This window comes from Egretta garzetta, unplaced genomic scaffold, assembly GCF_000687185.1.
Source record: "Egretta garzetta isolate BGI_Z169 unplaced genomic scaffold, ASM68718v1 scaffold397, whole genome shotgun sequence".
NCBI lineage: Eukaryota > Metazoa > Chordata > Aves > Pelecaniformes > Ardeidae > Egretta > Egretta garzetta.
In genome coordinates, this window is record NW_009260493.1 from 77,121 (window position 1) to 102,666 (window position 25,546).

Genomic DNA, 25,546 nt, shown 5'->3' on the forward strand with positions numbered 1-25,546 from the left:
AACACAATCAACCTCCCCCCCCCCCCCTTCTTTTCTGTGACTCCTCCCCAAAACTCCCCTGGGAGCTTGAGTGAGCTGTAAAAATTCTGCTTACCTTCTGTGGAAGACAGGCTGTTCCTGCCTAGGCATCAGGGAAGTGGGGAATGCATTCAAACAACCAAGGGAAGCAGGGGCTACAGAGTGGCAAAATAGCTGGCAAAATTCAAATGTCAGGTTGCAATTCAAAGCATGCCAGGTGCTACCCTGTATACTTTTGATAAAGTATTTTATTATTTGCATCTGACATCATTCAAACTGAACTCTCTTCCTTGCAATCCCCTCTCCCTCCTAACCAACTCCTTTCAAACCTCCCTGACTCTCCCTTTGTTTTAAAATACTACAAGAAATGAATACAGGTCTCACCTGTGACTTTTTGCCTGGTTCCTTCAACAGACTGCTCTTCCATAGGCTGATACTCACAGGCTATCTACTACCCTTTAGATAACACCTACTTCCATGAGATCACCAATAGTTGGCTGGAAAATAGGAGACAAAGTCAGGCGAAGATCCTTATTTCTCACTAAATTAGTCTTTTTACTCTTTACAGTGTTTTCTTTTAAAAGAAAACAAAAATATTTTTAAACAAAAACTTAACCACCATAACCAAAGACTGGCTGATGAAAGGATGTCTAAAGCATGAAGAGATCTGTACTAACAGATCTGAGAAAACTACCAAATTATTCACATAGGCGTACTGATTACCATTGACTAAATTATGTCACCTAAGAGAACGATATCAGAAAAGAGAGGAGGGGGTCAATTTTATGGAATTTGTCAGGCTTGTTGCAAGTAACAGCTCATCCTTGTACCCCAAAAGTGTGTTCCTTATCTTAGACAAAGATAAGGAACACGGAATCAGTGATTATACTGATATACAGTTACTCAGAATCGGTGATTATAATCTAACCTAGCATAATTTCTCAAAATCAATGAAGGAAACTAAGCCTTAAAAAGAATACATACTTGTGTCATTCCAAGTCTGCATCTCAGATATTGAAGATACTTCGTTGACATACAAAATCCTTTTCAGGAAAATGTTAACGTTACGCTCATCTGGAAAGGAAGCTCTCTTCTGGCTCTTCCAAATACTGGAGTTCAGCTTGTTGTAGTCTACCTCTCACCACCCTTCCCTCATACCAGCTCAAATCATGACATCCCAAAAAGTAATCCTATGTAACAGCTATTCATGTGCTTGTCTTTTCTTCTGGCTTTTTTATTTCTGTTACATAGGCCAATATATTCTAAATAAGAACATTTAACTCACAGGAAAAATTCACATTTTGTGTCATGGCTTAAAAAACCCCCAAACTTACTAAAGAGAAGTAACTTAGAGTCATGTTCTGTATTTTTTTCAAAATTGAAGCATCCTATTTTGGTCGAGTTCTGACCGATAAGCTGGGCAAAGGGTCTGCCACGGCCCAGACTGCAAGTTCTCTCCAACATTTCTGGAAAATTTATAAGTTTTCAATTTGTTTGTTTTTTCTGCTATTTCTGCTTAGTTTTGGGCATATTCCACTAGATTAACTCTTGGTAAAGCATAAGCATCTATCTTGGTATTCAGCTGCTATGGAGAATATTAAGAAGTTTCCAGCACTTCCACAGGAAAAAATCTGCTTCAGTGTGGACTGGTACAACCTTGATTGCCAAAGGTTGCACAGGAATGCATACTTACACACACAGAAACAACACATGGGGGAGAATGAATGTCAAGAAGCAGCTTGAGAAAAAAAAAAAAATGACCAATCATTAATTCAAAATATGGACAGCTTTCAATATTATCACAATTTCTAATGTGATACTTTTGCATGTATTTTACCATTTGTCAAGTTTTCCAGATTGTCTCATTCAAACATATACCTAATACCGTTATTTTGTTACAGCATTTTTTAATTCTTTTTAGAAGTGCAGCATATGTACGTCTTCTAATTTTTTTATACCATACATATCTCATTCTAAACTTAGAGGTTTCCATATGTGTCATTAAAAAGCACGTAGACAAAATATTTTATGGTATCTATAATAAATGCAAAGAAATCAATACAAACAAAACTTGGCTTAGCAAACTGTACATACATAAATATGTTCTTTGTTTTTAAACTTGACATTCAACATTTTTCCTCATAAAACCTTTTACGATCTTATTTATTACATCCATTTTTTTAAACCTTAAAAAAGTGCTTCTCAGATTTACACCTTGTGCATCCAAAGCAAAAGTCTGAACACCATGCCCGAAACAGAAACCACGGGGAATAATACATTGCCATACAAGATCCTTTAAAACTGTATGTTACAAATGCTCTAAAATTTCTTTAGCATTGGTTATTTTGTATACTGTAGATACTGAGAGGGTAGTTAACAAAGACTGGCTAATGGCTCATTTAGAGCAGCACACAGGAAAGGATCTACAGTATCGAGTCCTTGGCTATGCATAGTACAGGGCAATGACCTGGATATAAAGTGGCTAAAAGATCCAGAATGCTGGACAGAAGGACATTTCCCTCACACATGTCACATCCTCCCTAGTACCTGGGATGCGAGTATAGAAACAATGCTACTCAGGTAATACGTTGTGCAGTTTGATACTGATACACTGATGTGTTACTAGCTGAGTGCCAGCAGAGAATGATATGGACACAGCGGTGGCTACAGCAGGTAGGTAAAGCTGCCGCACCGAATCTTGTCACCCCTTAAAACCATCCTGCCTCCCAGCTAGCGCTCCAGCAAGGTCACCTGCTGCCTCACGGGTCTCCTTCATAACGGAGGTGGACCATTCATGTATTTTAGCATGGGGTGGAAAGAGCGGGCAAAGTTGTTGGCCATAGTACAGCTGTAGTCCTCCTCGGTCATTGGCACCAGGCAAGCCAGCCCGATCAGGAGCAGCAAGAGAAGCTGAAGTGGCAGAGCAGCTCTGAGGACTCTGAGGAAGAAGGACGGGCGCCGCCATGCTGGCCCGGCCTCAGAAGGGGAGGAACCTGAGCCACCTCTTGTGGACCTGAGAAAAAGAGGACGGACAGGTGAATACACTAAAATATTACTGTGGCGGAGGTTGCCCTTGGGCACTCAGCCTTCCCTGATGGCTGGTTCACAATTTGTACAGACTTTGACTGACAACTGCAGAGGTATTTTTCACAGAACATGCTATTTCCCTAACAATCTTAAGAGACCTTGTATTTCTAGACCACCAAATGATCACAATAAAATGTGACCCCACAGCCCCTTCGTCAGCTATGGGGAAAACTCTCCACGTCAAGCACTGTGCTCTAGAGAAGGGGAAATGAAAGGTGGGCCATACCTGTCACGTGTTCAATGCACACTGTCTAAAAAGGAAGCCTTCTTGTTTAAAATGGCAGTTGCATTTGGTTTGCAGAAGTTTCTACACACATTTCTGTATACAGTATCCACAAGGGTATAATGCATTAAGCTTCAGTTACTTCAATCTTAAATTAATGAATACACCATTATGCAGGCAACGGGGACCCATTTTCTACAAAGTACATTGTATTTTGACTCTTGCACTGAATCAGCAGTTAAACCCTATTTGCTTAACTGACTTGACACCATCACCTTCTGTGTGATTTTCTCCCTTGTGTCTGTGGATCTGATTTGAAATGGCACAAATCTATCACAAGTCTATGGGAGAGGCAAGACCTAACACAAACGTTTCCAAAGGGACACTTCAAATTAAGCACAAAAAAATCCCATCTATTTTTTAATGAAGGATAAGATATAGATTTCACATTTTCCTTTTTGACTGAAACTGTCAGAGCTCTAATGTACGGATGACAGGTTTTGAGATAAGTGGATGACTGAAAAGAGTGATTATGCAAGTTAAAATCTGATGGTCTCAGTGTGCTAATTAAATATCATGGGAAAGTATTGTATTTTAGCACTAGCCAAAATGGAAGAACTTAGAGCCTTCAAATAATTTGCTTCAAGAACTTTTCCATTAAAACATTAGATCATGAATTTTGTCTTACACATGTTGTTATAAAACATCTGTGTGGCTGCTATGATTATGAAGCCCCAGAAAATCTATAGTTTGCTAGGGTTTAAGAGAGAAAAATGCTCATAAGGACGGATTTAGTTTCAACTTGAAGGTGGCTGAAGTCAAATGCTCCCCAGTAAAGCAAGCAGGGGTAATGGTTCCTTACTGTCTCCTTGCCTTCCCCTTGTCCTTTTGATCCTGTCCTCCCAGATAAAAAACTGAATCTGTGTGAGAAAGCATGCAAAAACTGAAGTATCATCTTCAAAACTGTTCCAGGCCTGGCAAGGGTCCCCTTCCCATATGTTCAGAAAAGAATTCTTTCTATGCTTGAGATTATTTTTATTGTCTTGTTCATTTATGTGTACCATCCCACTATGAAGGCTTCAAGAAAGCCAGTAAGATTTGGTAAAGTTTAGATGACCAACAGGTACATAAACACTCAGGTATGCTAAATGATTAACTTGACCTAAATATCCCAGGAAGGAGCGATGATCAAAACCTCAGATAGCATGTTGTTCGATTCCACATTATTGTAGCCCGGATGGAAAGCTGCTTATCGCATAACGTAAGATCACGTATTATAAAGAACATATTGAAAGGATATGGCACATTTAACAGCATCAGAGCATTCCATATTAAAGTTCAATTAGATCAGGACTTCTACTGTCTGAGAATGCCAAGACAGAAAGTTAATGGACTGAGGTAGGAACAAAGGGAACAAGGAGTGCTTAATTACCTTCCAAGCATTTGATTGCACAGTCTAGCTATTTACAAGGCTCTCATTGTACACATGTTGTTAATCCTAACCGAAGGTGGCCACATTTCTGCAGTTGGTAACTACTCTTTGATAATGAGCAAAGTCTGAATTTTCTTCACTGACTCAGAGTTACTCTGGGGCAACACAGAAGGGGCGTTTCCAAAAAGCAGACTCAAAAGGGAACAGGTAAAGTTAGCATCTAATTTTTCTTTTCCTGTGGCTTTAGTAGCACAATCCATCTCTTTTTGCTTTGTGTTTCACCAAAAAAAAAAAAAAAAAAATAGAAGAAGAGTGGTATGTGTAAACTGCATGGCTGATCTCAACAAGAAACCTAAACTTTCTTTCAAAAATTAAAATGGTTCATGGCAAAATTTTTCAAAACACTTTTTCTGCAGTGAAGTAGTGTTGAAGGATAGTTTCTAATACTGCATGGAAACAATTAAACAAGCAAATAATGAAACATTACGAAAACATCTGCAGAGGGGGAGTTCTAAAAAGTTCGAGTGCTGTACTGCCTGTGTTTATTGCAGGTATGCTCCTGTAATCTACATAATTGGCTGAAAAATGGAACGGCTCAGCTTAGAGTGTTTAATGGATTTGGTAAGGAGAGATGGTTAATAAATGTACATTGTTAATAAAAAAGGTTCACTATTCATAAGGGCCAGAACTCCTACTTCGTCCTGTAGAAGGAAAAGCTGAAGTACTGTATGCTGCTTTGGAGAAAAAAGTAATTTCTTGCATCTCTAGCTGTCTCTCCTCTGCTCCATGGTTTGTCAGACTGGCCCCTGTTTGAGGAGGGAAGGAAGTAAGGCCGTCTGCTACATGCTCCATACACAATTCCTACTAACTTGATAAAATGGGGAGGCACAGCTGCAGACCTGGCCAGCAGTAAGCTTCCCCATGTCAAGAAATCTCATAAATTAACCGAAGAAGTGCAAGCAATAGTTACCCTGACTTTGAGATTTCATAATGTCGGTGAAATTGGAACTCTTTCCTAAGCATTTCAAGAGAGGAGAAGGTAATTTACCAGGCTATAGATCGGATGGGCTAAGTGAAATTTAATTTCAGCTCAGACGAGTACCTTCTTTTAAAGATGACCGATTTTTTTTTTTCAAGGAAAATATGGTTGAAGTAATCTATCTGTATTGCAGTAAACATCTGAAAGATTATGACAGAAGAATCTATCATTCAAGCGAAGCTGATAGGAATAAATTGTGAATTCAATTGGGAAGTGACTAATGGAATGCAGACAACAGGTTTACATTGAAAGAGGCACTGCTGGGCTAGTAGGATGTAATTACTGGAGTTAATCAAGGATGAGTCTTGATTTAATATCTTTATGAAATGACTATGGCACAAAATAGAAGAACAGCAAATTTCATCTGTATGATGACAGAAGTTGGAATTTTTTGCAAATACAAAACAGGATTGGCTTCTTGCACAGAAAAAGGTGGGTGAATCCAATAGGTTTAAGAAGTATCTCAAGGGGTTTAAGATTACAGTACGTAAGATAGCAATAAAAACCTCTGCTATAAATTTGGAAGTTCACACTCTGAAGATAATGAAGAGAATCTAGGATAGCCACAAACCAATGATGTGGCTTGGGAATAGCTGTGACAAAGGACAAAAAAAATTTAAAATACATTTCAGTTCAAGATTTCCAGAAGAGAAAAGTGGTTGTTTTAATGATGTTCTGTAAGGCACTAGTCAGATCTTACCTGGAGCATTCAGTAGCATTTTGGTTAAAATCTGATAGATTAATTCAAACTTACACAAGCTTAAAGGAGTAAAAAAATTTGAGCATTTCTCCTATGAAGAAAATAAAGAGCTGAGCTTACCAACGTAAAGCCCGAGCAGTACTAAAATTACCCTCTAAAAAACAGTGCAGAACAGACAGAACAAAGGGTAAAAATTGTTAAAGGAAGGGATAATGTTGCCGCAAAACCAAATTACTACATCTAACCATCGATATATTCAAAGTGGAAATCATTGTACTGGCAGACAATCAGAGAAATTAAATTTGATAATGACCTTCTAATAGACTTTTTTTCCCCCCACTGATTCTAACTTTTTAAGATGGAGGTTGCTAGAGTTATGAAGGAGAAGGTGTGATACTCTGCTGACAAGAACAGGCAACAACTCCTCTTGGTAGCCTAAGAGAATCTCTAGGAGTGACCTTGTTTGGCTGCATTCTGACCTCAGTTCTCTCCCTAGCTCTCAGCATCACATCACCCCAGCCTCAGGTTTGGCTTACCCTGTAAAGAAGATGAGTACGTTCATTTCAAAGGCAGTTAAATATGAAGTTTAAGTAACAAGCTCCAAGTGAGAGAGCGATGGATAACTGGGAGAACAACCATGATAATCCAAGCCCAAACCTCACATTTGAGCTACTGTGTGGCAACAACTGCCATTTTGTGGCCAGAGGCACAGAGAGTGCTCTGGCCTGGTCTGCTCCAGGAACAGCAAGTGACCTTTAAAGATCCACCAGTCATTTGGGGAGGCTTGGGGAGAGCAGGAAACGGAGGTTGGCACTGTGGCACCAAGGCTTAAATACAGCCGCTCAAGAGAGACAATGTAAACAACCCTGAGCAAACTGAACCACTATTTTAATCTTTTTAACATCTTAATCACTTAAAAAAAAATCCACAGGCACAGATCCAGGTGTGCATTTATGACAGCTCTATTAAACCGATGAAGAAAGAGGAGTTGCTTCTTGGATTTGCTTTTCCCACTTAGCACACAATTACTAACACTTCTCGAGTGAGCCTTTAGTTAAATCCACAATGTAACGTCTAGTACAAGCTTGTACCTTGCTTAGCATCACACTATGTATGCTCGTCTTTTTGCTGTGATCAGGGGGAAGGCAAAGTGATCTCACACTTGTTATACACAAAACATGGCCCCTCTAATTTTTTAATGAACTTTCCTTCACAACCTTCTATGTGATAAACCTAAAATTGACTTTAGTTCTCCTGTATACTAAACTCTAACAGGGTTTGCTGATCCAGTGCAAGATCAAACACAAAGTACTCTGATCAGAGGCATGTCAAAATATTAAAGAACACAGTGACAGCTTGTACCGCTTTATCAGTTAAAACCACATTATACATCAACCACAACCTGTCTGGCTTGCGCATTTGATTAAGTTTCCTATTCAGCAGTGACTCATTTGTATTCCATGCTTGTCTGAATGACAAATTGAACATTGTGTTGTACTGCTACAAGATGTGTTAATAAACAGTGCTGGAAAGACTTGATCTGAAAGGTGCCGCACCAATGCCACTGCTAGAAGAGAGGTTGATCTCAAAGCTGCAAAGCACTGCTTAGCTGCTCTTTGAGCCAGCGGCTCGCACCTACAACCAGAGACCTTCTCAAAAGGTTGGCAGAGTGGTCTGGCTATTCAGGAGAGCAGAAGAGCACACACAATGTGTTTTTTTGAGTACAATGTTGCTAGCGCAAGCGTGCTGATCTGCCGAAAACATCCTCTTTTCCTCCTAGCTGTTAATGGCTGCGGAGTAAAGCCCCACCCCTCCCTTTTCCCACTCCCTCGAAGAAACAAAATGCCAAGCTTCATAGCAGGCTGGAGTTGGAAAAATTAGTTCTCGTTTCCCATCAGACAGAAAATGAAGTGTACACGTCACCTATTTTCTATGTGGTTTCTTTATGTTTCAAAGAAAAAAAAAAAATCTCCCTAAAAGTAAGGCAACTTCTTAGTGCCAGTGGAAGCGGTGGAAGATACTCTACCTGTTCTATCTGCTCTCCTAGGTGGTTTCGCAACTGTGCCACTTTACTCACAGTCACTAACTACACATATAAAGCAAACTGGTTTTTTGAGAAGTGTTTCTGAAAATATCTACACGGTAAGTAGTTTTATTCTTTATTTCATTTATATTTGAGAATAATTTTGCTGAATAAAGCCTTGATTTTACTCATGAAAAAAATAATACTCTTAAGGTATTTTTTGTCTGCTTGGTTATTGCTCAATCATTGTATTAAATCTAGTGTTGCCTTCTTTCCAATATCAAATCTTTTGCTTTAAATGGAGTTATTTTAAAAATGAACTAGTTAAGTTTCAATATATAGAGAATAAATGAGATTTGGGACTTAACTAGAAGAACAAATATATTTTCATCACACTCTCTGATTATTTTAGGTGTTGCAACACATAAGATGCTGAAATAGCAAAAGACGTCCTCTTTATACGCGTTGGCCTGCTCATTTACTTTTTTTTTTCCTTAACTTCATAACTCTAGAGGCTAGTGAACTGATCAGTGAAAGAGTGAAGGTACACACATCACACTGACAACAACAAAGAATGCAGAAGCACTGTTAGCTGCAGAGATGACAGGTTGCTGGAGACAAGGTGGAAAGCAAAAAGCTGTAGCTGCAAGCCTGCTCTCTACTGGGCAGACAGAGATGGGGCAGTGCTGCTCCCAGAGCAATACATGGATGCAAGCACTTAGCAGAGTCATGGCAATGTTAGCACGTTATACTGCAGTCGTCTTAAGAGGGGAGAGAAAGTGGCCCCAAGTCTCAAACCACTCAAATTCTGACTTTTAATTTTGAGTCTTAAATACTGAAAACCCACAAACTGAACAAAACATTTCAGGGGGGAAAAAAAAAAAAGAAAGAAAGAAAGAAAAGGATGTTAGTATGTCTCATCCAGATCTGTGGGTTTTGTGAATTCTAAAATATGGTATTGGCCTATTACCTGCCTTAATTTAATATCTAGAGTTAAAGAGGATGATAAAAAGTGTTTGCCATGAACCTACTGGTATTTCTGTTAAATCATGCCAAAATAAAATAATCATTAAATATCGCGAGTGTAAATGCACACTCACTCTGATCAGGCATGTGAAAAATAAATGTTGATTACTACAAAGAATTTGAAGTAATTGAGAGCCCCTTTTGTCAAACTATTAACAAAAGGGAAGTTTTCACTTATTTAAGTCCTGGCCACCTGATGGAGTCGGTGTGGACAGAGAGGAATCACGGCCAATTTCCATCATCCTCTTGGGGTTCTAGAACAGAGTGCGGAAACCAGGAGAATAAGGTACCTGCTATGTGGACTGCTGACAGAGGGTCCAGGCTGTGAGAGACTACATTTGCCCCGTGGCTGTTTGCAATGAACAGGGGGTAAAGAAAGAAGAATGTTCAGTCCAGGCAAATAAAGACAAGCTACTGATGAAACTAAATTAAAAGTGCAGCAAAAGAAACATAAAACCAAAAAAAATAAATCAAATGAAGTGATCAATACCCATGAACCAAGGAAACTGGCTTTTCTTTGTGCCTAGCTGAGTATGGAAATGATTGGAACATACACAGTGAACTTGAAAAAAACAGTTCAGTCATTATGTTTATCAACAGTTGCTCTGGATTTAAAAAGAAACACTAGAAATTTAGCTCAAATAATTTGTAATACAAAATAGAAAAAAAATTTATTGAGTTGAATATGGGCAAATATAGATATTGCAAGATGCAAACGCGGCAAAATTCTTGACATTCTCAAGGAAAAAAGGTCCAAGGGCCTCCTTTGACGAGCCTGGCTTAGTCTCCATCCCCACCTCCCCCACAATTTTGAAGGCCAAATAACTGTAGGTGCACTCCTGCACTCACAACTATTTGCTGGAATATTTAATGCAGTTAGATGATTATAATTCTGATTGTATTTTTGGTACTAGTATTAATTTATGTAGCATCAGTGTATTTGGCACAGAAATTCTAAATAACATCACTTCAGTCTCCAAAATTGTGGGTGCAAAAACCAGAAGTTTGAAAAACAGACCCCAAAGCATTATACAACTTTGCTGTATGTTATGGACAAAAATAAAAAAAAATAGTCACGTACATAAAAACTAACACATTAGAGAGAGGCAAATTCTTATTAAAATGTTAAGATGAAACCTATTATAATTCTACATACTCTTTAGACAAAGATTTTATGGTAAAATCCTTCTCCATTTCCTGTAATGGTCAGGCATCCTCCAGCTAAATCTGTGATATCAGCAATTTATTAATTTTTTAAGTTTAAATTTCAAAGATAAAAGCATTGACTTCTGAAATAAAATGTTAAGGTTTATATTCCTTCTCCTTTTGAAAAGCCAGTATTCCTTTACATTCTCATACTAGCATCTAAATGGAAACTAGTGAATGTAAAAAAAAATAAATAAAATCAATTTCAAGAGCCATAAAATTTATCAGGACAGAACTCAGAGGCTTTACAAAAAGTGCAAATGGGAAAAAAGAAACCAAAACAAAAAAACCAAAACCAACTTGATTGTTTTAAGAACTAAGGAAAAAAGCAAAGTAATCAACCAATAGAATTGCAGCAGAAGACAAAATAATTGCAGTTCCATTTTGGGCTCAGAGTATGGAAGTGTTAAGTACTAGGCATGTATTGCTATATTTCTTGAATTTTGTGCCAGCGATGTAAATCGACAACTCCACTGTTGCCATCATAGCATTGATTGGGTCCTGTGCAACTAGCTATTTTGAATAAGGTTTTATGCCCTTCAGCTCTACTTAGCCATTCATCCAAAGTCTCAATAAGACCATCTGCAACCTTCATCAGAAATGGCAAAAAAACCTTATTGAGATTCTCGATGAAGCAGCTCTGAAGAGAAGGCCAAACAGAAATGGAGGACTGATTATACCAGACAAGACCAGACTTTGGGGTGTTGCCATCACTAGAGCAAAATACAAGAGACACGACATGCCATACCATGGTAAACCAACCACACTGACAGCCCTGGTTTTAGACAGTATTTACCACTTCTGATTTCATGCAGAATGGGATATGCAGCAGGGTTGGGGAAAGCAGCTGTGTTTTGTTCTTGGTTTATGCCATTTCCTTTCCTATCAAGTGAGAAGGGGGGCCTTCCAGCTGGCTAGAGCTACTGTAGACATCTAGATCAACCACCCAGGAGGTGGCAGAAAATACATGACACGAAATTACCGTTCTCTGTCTGCTTGGAGTACTTCTTCCAGATACAGGACTCACTGAGCCCGATGTGTCTAATTCATCAGCAGAAGACCATGAGGACAATTCCTAAAGTTCAGAAGGAATGGAGCTGAGAAATACAGCAACTAGCTGTTCAGGTAAGCAAACTAAAAAAAACGTCCTGAGTGAAATCCCAGCAGTTATTTCCAAAGCAAATAAAATAAAGCAGTTAAATTTTGTTATCAAATTCTGTAAGACTAAGGCATTACATGTTTTCTCTGCTAGCCCTGAAGGAAAAGAAAAGCAAACAGGTAGTTAAAACTTAATTGCTTCAGGTGACACATTTTCCACCAGAGTGAATACAGGGGAAAAAACAGTTGCTCTTTATTGGCCTTTAATCACAAGAAGAGGTTGGTACCACCAAGATTTTACTTAAAGAGGCAGAAATTCACTAGAAGGAGAGAAGAGCTGAGTTCTCATGCCTTATGCACTCTGTTACTCCAGGACTTTAAAAAAAGTTAACTAAAGGAGAATCTTGAAATCTTTACTTTATACCTGCCATTGCTGCCGAAGAGGTATGCATAACTTCCTCTCAAATATCCTGAGACGCATGATAATTTGAGAAGATTTGGAGTACAGCTTAAAGCTCAGAAGGCACTATGAGAGATTTGCTAGCTGATTACAGAATTTATTTTATACTTTTTTTTCCTCTTTGGCAGAGTGAGCATTATCTTCCTTTCCAGTGACAACTGACACACTATAATTTTCAGTACTGCAACTAGAATAATTATCTCGTATACTTTGCCAGTTGACTGAATCAGTAATGGCAGGATAAACAAACCAAGATGTTCAATACTTATTGCTATACCAAACAGCAAAAAATTACTGTATTAAAAAACCCCACCATATCACAAAAGAGATGTTTACATTATGAAGTGTAAGATTACTTTATGATATTCGAGATTACGCATGTGCTATCTTGATAAGTATTGCAAACAACAGAAACAGTGCAGCCAACAGCACTGACCAGAGAAAGACAGTCAAAACAGTGGGAAACGTGTGCCCAACAAACAGCAAGGAATAAAAAGACATGACTTACCAGCTGACTACTTGAAATGTCTAGAATCTTCTCTAGGTCTTTAATATGACGTGTGACCTCTTTCAAGAGGAGCTTCAGTCTGTTTCCAATGACATGCACCTTTTCTTTGGCTTCAAGACAATCCTTGCCTTCAGCATTGACTAGCAATTGGCAGGACATATCTTGCAGTGACGCCACCTTCAACTGAGACTCCAGCAGTTCTCGTCTGATTTGCTGTTGCCAAGGCAAGCACCAGGTTTTTTTAACGGAATTTAAAAAAAAAAAAAAAAAAAAAAAAAAAAAAAAAAAAGGAAAAAAGCTAGAACTCACATAACTGGACATTTGAAATTAAGGAAATGGAAAGAAAAGAGAAGCAATAAAAAATTCTTATCTGCCAGGAAGATAGACAGCAGCCTAGCAGTTGCTAGCATGCAATGTACAATACTAATCCTCAAGAGAAAGATAAATCTGATTAGGTGTTTTTCTCATCAGGCATTTTGGGAGAGAAAGGGGTGATTATAGCCCTACCAGGAGAAGTCTGTGATGATCCTGCAGTGTTTCTGAGTCCAGGTTTGGATTGATGGGCACAATCTCATTTTTTCTTCTGTCAATATTCTCTAACCAAAGCAGCAAACCATGGCTCATTTCATGGAAATCCTGCAAGTGATTAGTGATGCTTTTATTAGCTTAGCAATAAATTCTAGTCAAATTCAGGTTTTTAGTGTATCCTATAATAGGTCTTACTGGCTAAATAACTTGCAAGGAAGTGTAGAATAGTATATCAGAATACTATTCCAGAGTTGCCAAATTTAGAAAAATCTTGGGCTGGAAACGTATGCTTCAGGTAGTGCAGGTGCATCTTTCAGAAAACACATACCAAAGCTGTATTTTGGCTTGTATGGACAAGTTTCAGACTGGATAATGAGCACACCGGATAACAATATGGTTTACATTTTTGATGTGTGAGATGCTGACAGTTTAAAGTAAGCGCAATACAGACCTGGCACTGCATTAATGCATCCTGCAATGAGCAGCGCCACTCTTCGATCATATTGCATACATGGTCCCAGCGCACATTCATCTGAGACAGGCGCTCTTGAAGCTTCTTGCTCTCTTCGCTGTCAGACTGAGTGAACTCTGAGCTGCACAGATTGATGGATAAGATGATCGCTTTGCGGTTATCAATTGCTTTCTGCAGCTCCTTGATGATAAGACAAAGTGGGGCGGGGGAAGAAAGGATGCAAACCAGTAAAACAGGTGACTTTCAGAAGAACCAAGTAGAGAAAGCGCCGCAAGAATGCAGTGATTTGCCATCAGCAACTGCAGAATGGTACACTACTGTAACAGTCTCTTTACTCTGGATATGAGATTCCTGTGCTCACTCTGCAAATGTTCACTCTTTAACATCCACTAAAATTTTACTGTGAGCATAAACTAGAACAAGCCAATTAAACTTGTAAAGTCTTAAAAGTCTGAAGTCATGGTTGAATTTTAAAGAACTGGCTCATGTTTCAGATATTTTAAAGACAGAGCAGGTCCAACAAAATTTAAAGAGATGTAGGACAATTGTACTTTAGCTCACAATAAAACTTTTGCCCTCACTTCTCAGTTTTGCTGATAAACATAAAAACCAACAACCAAGTGGAAACTGCTGTCAATGGTATTTTAAAATAAAAGCTTTTACTGAGGGAAAAGAAAACATACAAAGAATATAAACAACTTACTCCAATTTATAGAAGCAGGACATGTATAAACCCTCTGATTTGTTTACATTGGAAGCCACAAAGGAAACCCCACCTCTTTTGGTTTGGAGGGCACTAATGGGCTTTCCAAGAGTGGCTGAGATAAGAACAGGATTCTTATGAAATGCCCCCTTTCCCACCTACTTTACAGTATTTACTTAAAAGTCCCATGTCACAGTGACCTTTGTATTACTTATGGCAGCTATATTTGGATTCCAGTGAAGATCAGCATTAATACGCTTTAGAGATGGATCACTGCCGGAAACAGTCTTTACTATCTGTCCACCTCATTCCTAGCATGGAGCACAGTGCATTTTGACATTGGCTCGCACATTTTTGTGCCCAAGCTTATAAGATGCTAGTAACTGAATATGAAGTTGTGGACCCGCACATTTGCAGATCTTTAGAGCTGTAAAATACCCAGGTGAGATCACAAAGGCAGCATTCAGATCCTGATCCATCTGAGATGACAGAAGAAACAGGATTGTTGCAAAGTTAAACCAAATTTTTCCTATATTGTACTGGTGACAGCAGTGGGTAGGCTACAACCCCTTTGGGCACTCTGTCCTTCCTCCACAGAAAGTAATATGTCCCAGTGAGGCATTTCTTTTGTAGTAGCTATTTTGTTACCAGTTTGACTAGAAGAGATTTGATTTAACTTTTTTCTTTTCTTTTTTTTATTTTTTTTCCTCTTTCATCACCTTGGCTGACATCAGGCATTATCTGTACATTCAGGAATTACAGAATCGCCACAGAATTACTATTTCAAAAATTCATTTGGATTATACAGTAAATGCCAGTGGCATATTTTGCTGCCAAAAGGTGATTCATAAAATCACTTTTCCAGTTAATTCAGTTGTCAGCAGTAGCCGAGTGGAGCAAACGAGCCACAGCTATTAGCAACCTCTTCAACATACCTGTTGCACTCAGATCTGTTTACAAGGCAACTCATGGAAGAGAGAAATATAACTCACTTTCAGTTTTTTAATTCTGAGCTCAATAGTTTGTATGTCAGTGCTGAGATCAAGGCGGCGGAGCTTCTCCAGTTCCTCTTCAGTTTCTCCCAACCAAGACCAAATGCTATTAAGGTCAGAGTTAAACTGCTGCCATTGCTGAAGGTTCTGCTTCATCCTCAGCTCCTTGCTTAGAGCTTGAGCCTGGATTAATTCCCATCGGTCAATTACACCTGGAATGATAAACACCAAATTCAACAAAAGCAAAAAAACCCACTAGCCACACACGCAATTGCATCAGTTGAATCCTGTGCAGGACAAAAAAATGCTCCATAAACCCCAAAAGCTGTAACCCACAAAATACCACACTGCAATCTAAGTTAGATTGAAGAACATGATGTTGGAGAGAAAGAATGAAGAATATGGATGATTCCAGGCAGCAGGCAATTTTACCACTTCCTCTTGTCAGACTTCTATGAACAGAATTAAGTTAATACATGCAGGTTTCTAAAACAGGTTATTCTGGCATAAAGACATCATAAATTAGCATAAATGCAAAGCAGACAACGAATCTGAGTACGTCTAACTAGCCACATGTTTATTATTATTTTCATTGGTATTTGTATCTATCGCAATTTAATACTCACACCTTTCTGCATTTGTCTAAGCTACTGCTGATGCATTGGTTAAATACCTGCACTAAAAATAAATAAATTAGGGGCCATTTCTTCTTGTTAGTTATCTTGAAACGCTATGGCAGAAGGACAAGTTGTATCATTCCATCAACTTAAAATTAAAAAAAAAATCAAAATAAAATAGACTGCAAGGGCAGCATATCTTGTCAAGCGGAGAATGGATACATTGCCTTTATAGTCTCTGGAACAAATCCATGTTTTTACAATGCAATACCTCCTGTTCTACATTGATGCTTAAAACCAGTCAGGTGAATACTTCTACCAGGTGAATATAAATTTCTGTACTGTAGACAGATAATATTAGAAGTGGAAGCTATTATTAGAAGAAATGAATACTGACTTACATGTTTCGTACAGCAATACTAGCAAACTTTTTTCGTCAGAAAACATTCAACAAAAATGCATTGCATCCACAGGGACTTCCTGAAAGCCTTAGGGTTATGTCTCATGGCATGAAGACGTTCTTAAAATGTATGCCTGATCTTTTTATAGGGCATATACAAGGAATACTTATTCCTAATAAGAGATGTTATACAGAATACAGTAACAAGATGCAGTCCTGTAAATATATATGTCAGTAAGTAATACCGAATGTGTTTATTCAGAAAAACTTTGCATGTTTGCTACTTTTCATAATTGCTTTCTGTCAAAGACCTAATTGTTACTTACCAGCTGTTTGTGTTTCAGTACTGTTCAGGTTAATAAATCCAGATAATTTTTCTTCTTCCTCCTTCAGTTTATATCCAAGCCTTTTTACCGAGTCTATGCTTCCACTGCACTCACTGAGTAGCTTCATCTGTGTTAACAAACAAAAAAATCCCATCTCAGTATGCACTGTACAGAACTAATTGCATGGAAAATGCAAATTACAATGCAACTTCCAAAATTTTCCAAAAGTAGGTCTAAGTGTGAAGATAAAAATCTATTACTTTAACAATCTGTCTTGGTACTATCAAAGAAGTATGGAGACAATAAAGGCTTAAAGCATATGTTCAGACTAAATAGAAATAACTCAGTGACACTGTGCCAAATCATGCTGGATGACTTTAGGTGCCAACTGTTCTAAATGTTAAGACACTATGGCAAAGACACTAGAAGATGTGATAAAGAAAATAAATATAATTGTGGAAATATTACTATGCATCCAAGCAGCTAATCTTTCAATCCTGACAGTAATAAAATTATTTGAATGATTTAGAGAGAGATTTTTCTTCCAGCAAACCTCTCCAAGAAAGCTTTTTAATCACAGATTCCATATATGCAACCTTGTTTACATGATGCAGATGAATACTTTGCATGAAGCTATAAAACCTGCTTTTAAAAGCAGAGGAATTTTAAACAAGGAGAAAGAAAGAAAACAAGTGAGAAAGTACTTTTGGACATCTGCAAAAAGGTAATAGGAAAATAAATTCCTAAGAGTCATGTTCATGTAATCTTATGCTATTGTAAACACAGTAACAACACAAACAACGATTGCATGTGGTTAAGGGCAGCAACCATACGAGTGAGTAAGTCTGCGAAGCAGCAGTTTCTTTGTTGAAACAGCTATATTTCTTTCAATAGGGAATCTATGCTTGGAGTTCTTATTCGACTTGTTTCTAAAATACACGCACATATCCTTTGTAAGTGGAATCCAGCTCTGGTCCTGTAGGTGTTTTGCTGCGGATGATGTTTTCTGTTTGCTGTATTTGGAAACGACTGGTGTCTAAGGCCTTGTCCAGCTGTCGGATATGTGCTTCAAGGGCACCAGGTTCTCCTGTACCAAAACCAAAAAAGTTACTGTCACCCAAGTTTTCCCAAAGCTTTTTTTTATCTTTTGCCCAAGCAGAATAAATATCAGGAATACCATCGACATTAGACAGTAAAGGTGAAATGTGATTGCAGCAGTATGAGTGGTACATCAAAGCAAACTGATAACTAGCTCCATTAGAGGATATTAGAGACCTTCAGAGGACAGATGACTATACCAATGAACATGCTCGCCATAAGCATACTATCAAAGAGTCCACAGTTTGAAGCAGGCTTGCGAACTATTCTGAAGTCACTTTTTCCCTCAGAGAATTCCTCACTTCTCTGAAGGGGAAAGACCTTGGCAAAGTGTGCTCTAACCTCACTGATTTTGGAGAACGCCTTGCTCCCTTTCACAAACACTTTCAAATAAAAACTTGTATCCCAAACTCCTGATCCAAATCTGGGTTTAAATTTGATTTATCTTCATTTCTCTTTGTATTACTTCACTAAAAAATAGTGGAATTTCAATCTACATGAAAGGATCCTGTTTGTATACAATTTTTAAGATTAAATGCAGTATACAAACACTAAGCAATACTGTTATAATTATATCCTCAGGGTCCATAGATGACTGGACATCTTGAAGGCCCATAGCAAGTAGTCCATGACTGATTTAGGCAACCACATTAAGCAGCAAAATTTAGAGTATATTTCCAATTAGGCATTTGACAAAAATTATGCTTAACATCTCTGCAACATGGTATTATTCATCCAGAATGTTTGGACCTCATACCAACACGTTTGAAGGAAGTCTAACTTGTATTTTCCTTATAGACGTCAGCTAAATTCTGTGATATGAATTAGCTACAGCCAATTCTAATCTGACGCATGCTGCAGCCTAGAAGACCACATGAGATCCCTCTTATCCATATTCTATCATTGTGCCTGATTTCATCTGTTTACAAAGACAGTTTAAATTTATTCATAAAGACACAATTAAAAACATGCATAGAGAAGGGGAGCCTTCTGTCCACCTAATTACAGAAAATGGAGCCTCTTGGATAGTTAATCTTTTTTCATACAAAACACTGCCTCACCCCAAATGGACAGAAAAAAGTGCTCAATATTGCTTTTCCCTCACTACTTTCAAAATTTTCATAGGTCAGAAAACTACACACATTTTTCTGTATGTACTTCTAGTCTTTATACTCTTAATCAATCTTAATATTATTGAATTAATTTGGTGAAAAAATAGAAAAGGACAGTGAACCTGAGGTCTGTGTCATAGATGCTGAGATTTTAAGTGTTTGCTATTTCAAATTTGCAATGAAGCCATCATTTCAAAAGAGGAAAACTGTGAAACCACGAGAGAAGGTATTTGTAGGTACATCTAATCCCTCCAAGAGGGTCATCTAACAAATGAAACAGTAGGTTTAATCTTGTGTAAAAATGCAATGTGAAAAAAAAAATCATCTTCCAATGCTGAAGACTAAGTTAAAGACATTGGACTACTGTAGCTCACCTTGGCATTGTTATCGCATGAAACGACAAATAACCTAAAAGTTTATATCTAAGTAATAATCCAAGCTGTGGCTGTGTATAAAAAAATAAGTGCAAAACCAAACAATTAGGTTTTGCTCTGTATCTTTTCCTTCTGCCTTAATCTTTGTAGAAACCACTCTTCTCTCAGAGACATAGCAAAGTATTAAGCTCTGTTGAGGGACTTCAGAGGACGAAGACCAATCAGAGTAACCCACTGATCGGTTCAGTCTAGTTAGCTGAGGTGGGGGGGCCAACACTTCAAGCATCATTGTTTCATCCATGCACCTAATACTACCTTTAAGCACAGTAGTAAAGCAGGATACTTCTACATTAACATGCCAATGCTGCCATGTAAGAAATATTTATCTTGTAAGTTGTAAAAAGTATAGCAGAGGCTAAGAGAAGAGAAAGAAGTTATGCTTGCGCACTGTGGTATTTGCATCTGGTTATGCTTAGTCTGTTTTGATGCCTACCAGAGGTATTTTTGAGTGCGTTTTCTGTGAGTGTTACATAGGCCTCAAGAGTTTCAGGGATCTCTACATCTGAAAAAATAAAAGCACAGTCTAAATTGACAGCTCAGCAATGGCTGTCTTCTCACAGCAGGAGTCCTTTTCATGGGATGGAATATATAAACAGTTCCAGTAGCAAACATCCTTGCTGGAGAAGGGAAAAGGATGAAGACAGAAACACAGGGAGCCTGCTACAAAGTCTCAATACCCAGGCAAACCTGACCCTTTTTCAGAGCAATGAACTGGAAAGCAAAAGACAGCCACAAGATCAGAGTATAATATACCAGCATGTCTTCCCCCACAGTTGGCTGCATTTGGGCACTTTCACTCATTAAGAGTTATTACGCAAAGCACACACACTTAGAAAGGATTTCCAACTTCACTGGAGAGCAAGACCCAAGATCCCACCTTGGGATAAACACTCAGTTGCTGGAGTCTTGCCTGGGTAAGGACTGAGTTAAGATTTTCTTAATAACTTGGTGATTTTGTCTGCAGATCTCTCCCACAGCATTTCTTCATCAGTTTGTTCTGCACTTCTTGCCATATCCAGTGTAGTTTCTCCTAGTCAGAATAACTTATGACGCATTGCTGTTACAGACAACATATCCCATCTGGCAGGCCGCAAGCATAGAGACACAGCCAATTCCCTGTCACATCATATATGCCTTTGCAATTTTCTAAGGCTGTAGTCATCCAGGAATCTCCATCTCTGTGTCTAAGGCCAGAAGACCACTGGGGTCACTTAGGGAAAGCTATTTAAAACCTTCAGGGGCTATCTAAAATACATTTCCATGAGCATCTTGGCCAAGCAATCACACATGCAATGTTTGCTTCTTTTTACTAGGAGAGAACAGGGGACACAAACTGCCACCATACCTGCTATACCAGTTGCTCCTCTCAGGTAGAAATCCTTCTCTTGCCCTCCGTCTTCTTCCTCAGAGTGCAGTTCCCGTGAAACGGCTGTCTCCAGGTCTCTGCTAAGGTCGTAGTCATGATCCCACTCCAGGGGAATGGAGTCCACGCTCGCAGGGGTATCTCGCCCTGATCGTTCGCTTCTCACCGGCTGGGAAAGAGGCAGCGAAATGTTGGAAGAAGGGTGTGGGGAGAGAACGCTGTCCGCAGATTTGTCATGCCAGTGTATGTCAGAGAGATCTGCTGATTCATCCAGATCCACCTCCCTGTCAGAGAGGTCATGTTCGTCATCTGTCAGCTAGAAGCATAATGCAAACAGAACAGATCAATGAAACATGCAGGGGCACTGCATGATCAGCCTGGGTCAATGAAATTAAGTAGCATCAGACAACAGTCACACTGATGGGGTTTCCATTTTGCATTCTTTTGCACTTCCCCTTCATTATTTGAAGGCGCACTAAAAACCTAAAGCAACAAAAAAGTTAGTAATGCCAGCTCACTTTAATTACTTAAGGCACCACCAAGTCTCACATCAAGCAAATGTCTCCAGATTTGTTATGGATACACTGTAATGCAGACATCAAGTTAAAGCAAATTCTGGAATCAAGTCATAGGAAGCATAAGTCACCTTTATCGTGACCACTGCTCTCATTATATTCTTTTATATTTTGAAAAACCTGGGGTTTTTTCCTTCCTTCAGTAAGACTTGAGGTACTAAAAATCAGTTTGCTCTCACTTACTCAGTTACGTGTTCAGTTCTGGAGACAATTTTCTGTCTCTTCTGATGGGGAGAATAATTTTACCATTGTTTCTTTAAACAAACCAGAACTCAACAAGCTGCCAGTGAAACTATCTGACAGAGCAGGGAGATGTTCTTATTACCAGCACCACACTGCTACCCCCATTAATAAAGTTTTATAAATCTCCAATTTGCATAGATTTTCATGACGATTTACAAAAATTCCAGACCTGGTGAGTTTGCTCTCTGAACAGGACATAAATAAGCATATAATGAAGGGAGGCAAATGGTCAGGGTTATAAAAAAATTAAACCACAGGATTTTTGGAAAGTTACAGAAGATTCATGTTAGTTCATTTCAACATCGTTCTCTCCCCTCATTCTCGCACTTACAAAATGGCAACAAACCAAATAAGTATGTATGTAATTATACACACAGGAAGGCGAATGAGTTTCTTGTGATAGCGTTCGACGCGGCCGAAGACCTCTTGACAGTAACGATGCAGCTCATCTAGTTCTTCTTCAATGACAGCTGCATCTATGGGCTCACTTTTCTCAATGAGTTGCTCACCCTGCACAATTATCTGCTCAATTTTGTTGTTGTTCAGTGAAATCTCTTGCTGGAAAGCCTGCATAAAAGAAAAGGCCATGCTTTATCAATGAGATCAACGTTACAACAACCTAAGTTATTAAGGATGCAAGTCTTAGGGTTTTTCAGCAAGAATGGTGTGGGTAACGAACAGGGATCATTCCAAATATTCTGGCATGAGCAACAATAAGCGATTAAATTTAGCATTCCACAGTCTTTCTAGCCAAAAACAGTGATACTTCATGGTTTACCATCTAATTCCTCACTTGTTGTGTTTGGAAAGAAAGCTCTTCTCTAAACAAGCCATGCCCATGACCAAATGTCTAGAATGAACACAGATGCTAAAGCTAGCACACTGGAATTTTGGATAGCATGACAGTTGGCATTTTTCTCTCCAGACAATGATTTTTCTGATGCAGAAATAGTTGACAAATGTAGTAATCCTTAGGTGTCAGTATAATGGAGACTTGACATTAACAATTTTTATCATCATTTATTCTTTTGATCAGGGAATGGAGACTGTCACCCTTGGTATTTTTGATAATTTTTCACAGTGCAAAGATCTTCCACTCCACTCTGTCTGAAAAGTACGTATTGAAACCTGACAGAGCCCATAACTTATGAGACTGAAGTCAGCCTGCAAGTAAGGGCTGTATTTTTGCATAATGTTTCTTAAATTCCTTTCCCACCATCAATATTTTTATCCCTTATTTCATCCCTCCCCCTATTACCATTCAATCATTCTTTACCTTAAGTTGTTTTATCTTTGCTTGGACATCACACTCTGAGAAATGCTCAATGTTGGTCAGCTGCAGGTCCATCTCTGTTAGCCATACCAGGATGCTATCACGTGCTGTCTCAAACTCCTCACGCTGGCCAATAAAATGCTGGGGGGAGGGGTAGAAAATGGGGTGGCATGAAGTGACCAAACAACCCAAAAACCCCAGCAATAGCGGTTTTCTGAAGAAACGGCTTTCATGCCCTTCAATCCTAACCTAAACTCAGTACACTCTCTTCTTTCATTTCCTACATGCTTTCTAAGGCTCCCTTTTCAGTAGTGTCATCAAGAGCTTCAATTAGCTGACACATGAAAGTTATCTTTTGTGAAGGAGGTGGTGTTTGAGGTCACCAAGCATTTCTGTACAGACTTCATGCTTTGGTTACCTCAGACAAAGTGAACTGATAAGCTGCATTCCTTTTCCAAAGGTACAAATCCCCTCAAAAACACTGTCCAAATGCATTAAACTGGAAGTTTCTGGAGTACCCCGATACATAAGAATAATAGTGAAACTGAAGGGCTTAAAACTGGAAAAATACTTTTAGCCTGCGCAGGATGGAGGTAACTCGCTTTTGTAAGTTGTCCCATCTCTGGTTCCCCTCATGAACCATCTGCTTGAGGCTGCAGTCAGAGTCAGTGCGGTTCTCCCGGGCCAGGCGGCGATACTGTTTATTGATCAGTTCCAGCTGAGTCAGACATTCATGCACTTGTCTCTGGAAGGCCTAAAGCAATATGAACAAAAGACACCATCAGATTTTTAATTACTGAAATCAGGATGCATATGTAAGTCTCTGCCTTTATTTTGACCCTACTTCTACACTCTGACCTGTGTTAGCTGATAGATTTTGCTACGAATGCAGACATCTCCTGAGGGCTGTTGTATTGAGAGGCTGCCTTCTGATTAAAACGAGCAAAAAAAGAACAAAAGTTTACAAAAATGACATAATTCACTGAGTGAGAAATTGCAACATGAATACCCATTATAATGGCAAAATCAGCACAAAAAAAATAGATTGCCCTTTCTACTCAACTATACCCCTTTGTATTTGAGAACAGAAACACAAACGATGAATATGAAACTTTTTTTTTTTTTAAATGAACAGAAACCCAAGATTCCTGCGGCGTCATTAGATTTTCTTACATGTACTGAATTTGCTGAAGCGCAAACATTGCAAAGTTTTGAGCAATTGTTTATTCTGAGTTTTACCAAAAATAGTGAAAGATGACACTGAAGGATTCATCTCTTTATCTTCAGTATACTGGTACACAAGTAAGTTTTGTCTTAAAATTTTCATGGAAAGAATATTTCATGAAAATCTGTACCAACTTATTCCTGGGCAAATGTCTGCACTGTGCACTTTCAGTGCTTCCTCTACTGTTGCAAAAGCCTCAGTCACCCAGCTGGAGAGCAGAAACAGTAGGTGACTTAGCCCATGAGTTTCATGTTGTGACTAGCAATCACAAAGCAAGTTGGAGAAACCACCTTGTAAGGAGCTGACTGAATTAATCCCTTCAAAAAAAAAAAAAAAAAAAAAAAAAAGATGAATCATTTTAAAAAAAAATACTAGTTTTTATGTTGTCACAGAAACAGAAAAGCAGTCAATCAAAGGAAGACTTAAAAACATAGACTACACCAGCTTTCTTGAATACAAGTAGGTTTTGGCCCACTGTAGTTCTACGAACTTGCTTTTTGATATTCCTCACAATGCAAATAACCAATCTCTCCCAAAACTAGACACCACCCTTACTAAGGACTGGGTAAGTGTGATAGGCAATATACTTCTGTACAGAAATTTTCATTAAAATGAGCTAACACATGAGATTTCTACATAAACAATATATACTCTTCATATTGTACCAGTCAACGCTAAAAATGAAATAAGCACATTTCTGCTGTAATACCAGAGACAAAAGCAAAGAAGCTGGTTTGAAAAAAGAAAAAAAGATCAAAGTCTATAGATCCCTTTGAATACAAATACTCCCTTCATTTAATGGCCATCAAATTGGGTAGGGGACAACCAACAAGGAGCAAATGGGCTTGAAACTCGAGTGAAACACTCAGTAGAACTGAATTCACTTCAAATTGCACAAGGAGGCAATTCTCGTATCAGAGGCACACATCTGACTGTGTTAACTAGGATCATGAAATCTAAAAGTGTGCAGTTGTTGCTTCACCTGTTACCAAGCCTTGTCCGGCAAAAGAACAGCTGTGTATTTGTCTTCCATTTTTTCAGCTCAGCTACATAAGAATTCATCTGCTGCATTCCTTCCTGTAACTTCTTTTCACTTCTCCATAAACTACTCTTTGATTTTGTACAATGAAGTCAGTGAGAGCCATCTCTAACCCTTGTGCTCAGGTGCTTACATGGTCTGCTGCGCTCTTTTTTTTTTTTTTTTTTTTTTTTTTTTAAATCAACTGCAGATATGGACGGGAAAATAAAATCAGAAAAAAAATTATCTAGTCAAAGCAGAAACCCGCTTCAGTTAGTATGTATATGTGGCTGACTTTATACTGACTTCACAGCGAAGTTGCTGAATTCTGCTGAATTTGAACACCA

At 38.5% G+C, this 25,546-nt stretch overlaps 1 protein-coding gene across 1 annotated transcript in view; it reads right to left on the minus strand.

The window, feature by feature from the left end:
- Positions 1–1,952: 1,952 nt before the first annotated feature.
- SYNE1 (spectrin repeat containing nuclear envelope protein 1) overlaps positions 1,953–25,546 on the minus strand; it is a 304,520-nt gene continuing 280,926 nt past the window's right edge. The window contains 14 exon segments of the mRNA XM_035899865.1: positions 1,953–3,031; positions 9,839–9,897; positions 11,737–11,829; positions 12,821–13,033; positions 13,328–13,456; positions 13,800–14,000; positions 15,516–15,727; positions 16,859–16,985; positions 17,803–17,945; positions 19,936–20,004; positions 20,848–21,181; positions 22,059–22,250; positions 22,960–23,097; positions 23,528–23,710. Of these exon segments, the coding sequence (XP_035755758.1) occupies positions 2,791–3,031; positions 9,839–9,897; positions 11,737–11,829; positions 12,821–13,033; positions 13,328–13,456; positions 13,800–14,000; positions 15,516–15,727; positions 16,859–16,985; positions 17,803–17,945; positions 19,936–20,004; positions 20,848–21,181; positions 22,059–22,250; positions 22,960–23,097; positions 23,528–23,710 (2,334 nt within the window). The 3' untranslated portion in view covers positions 1,953–2,790.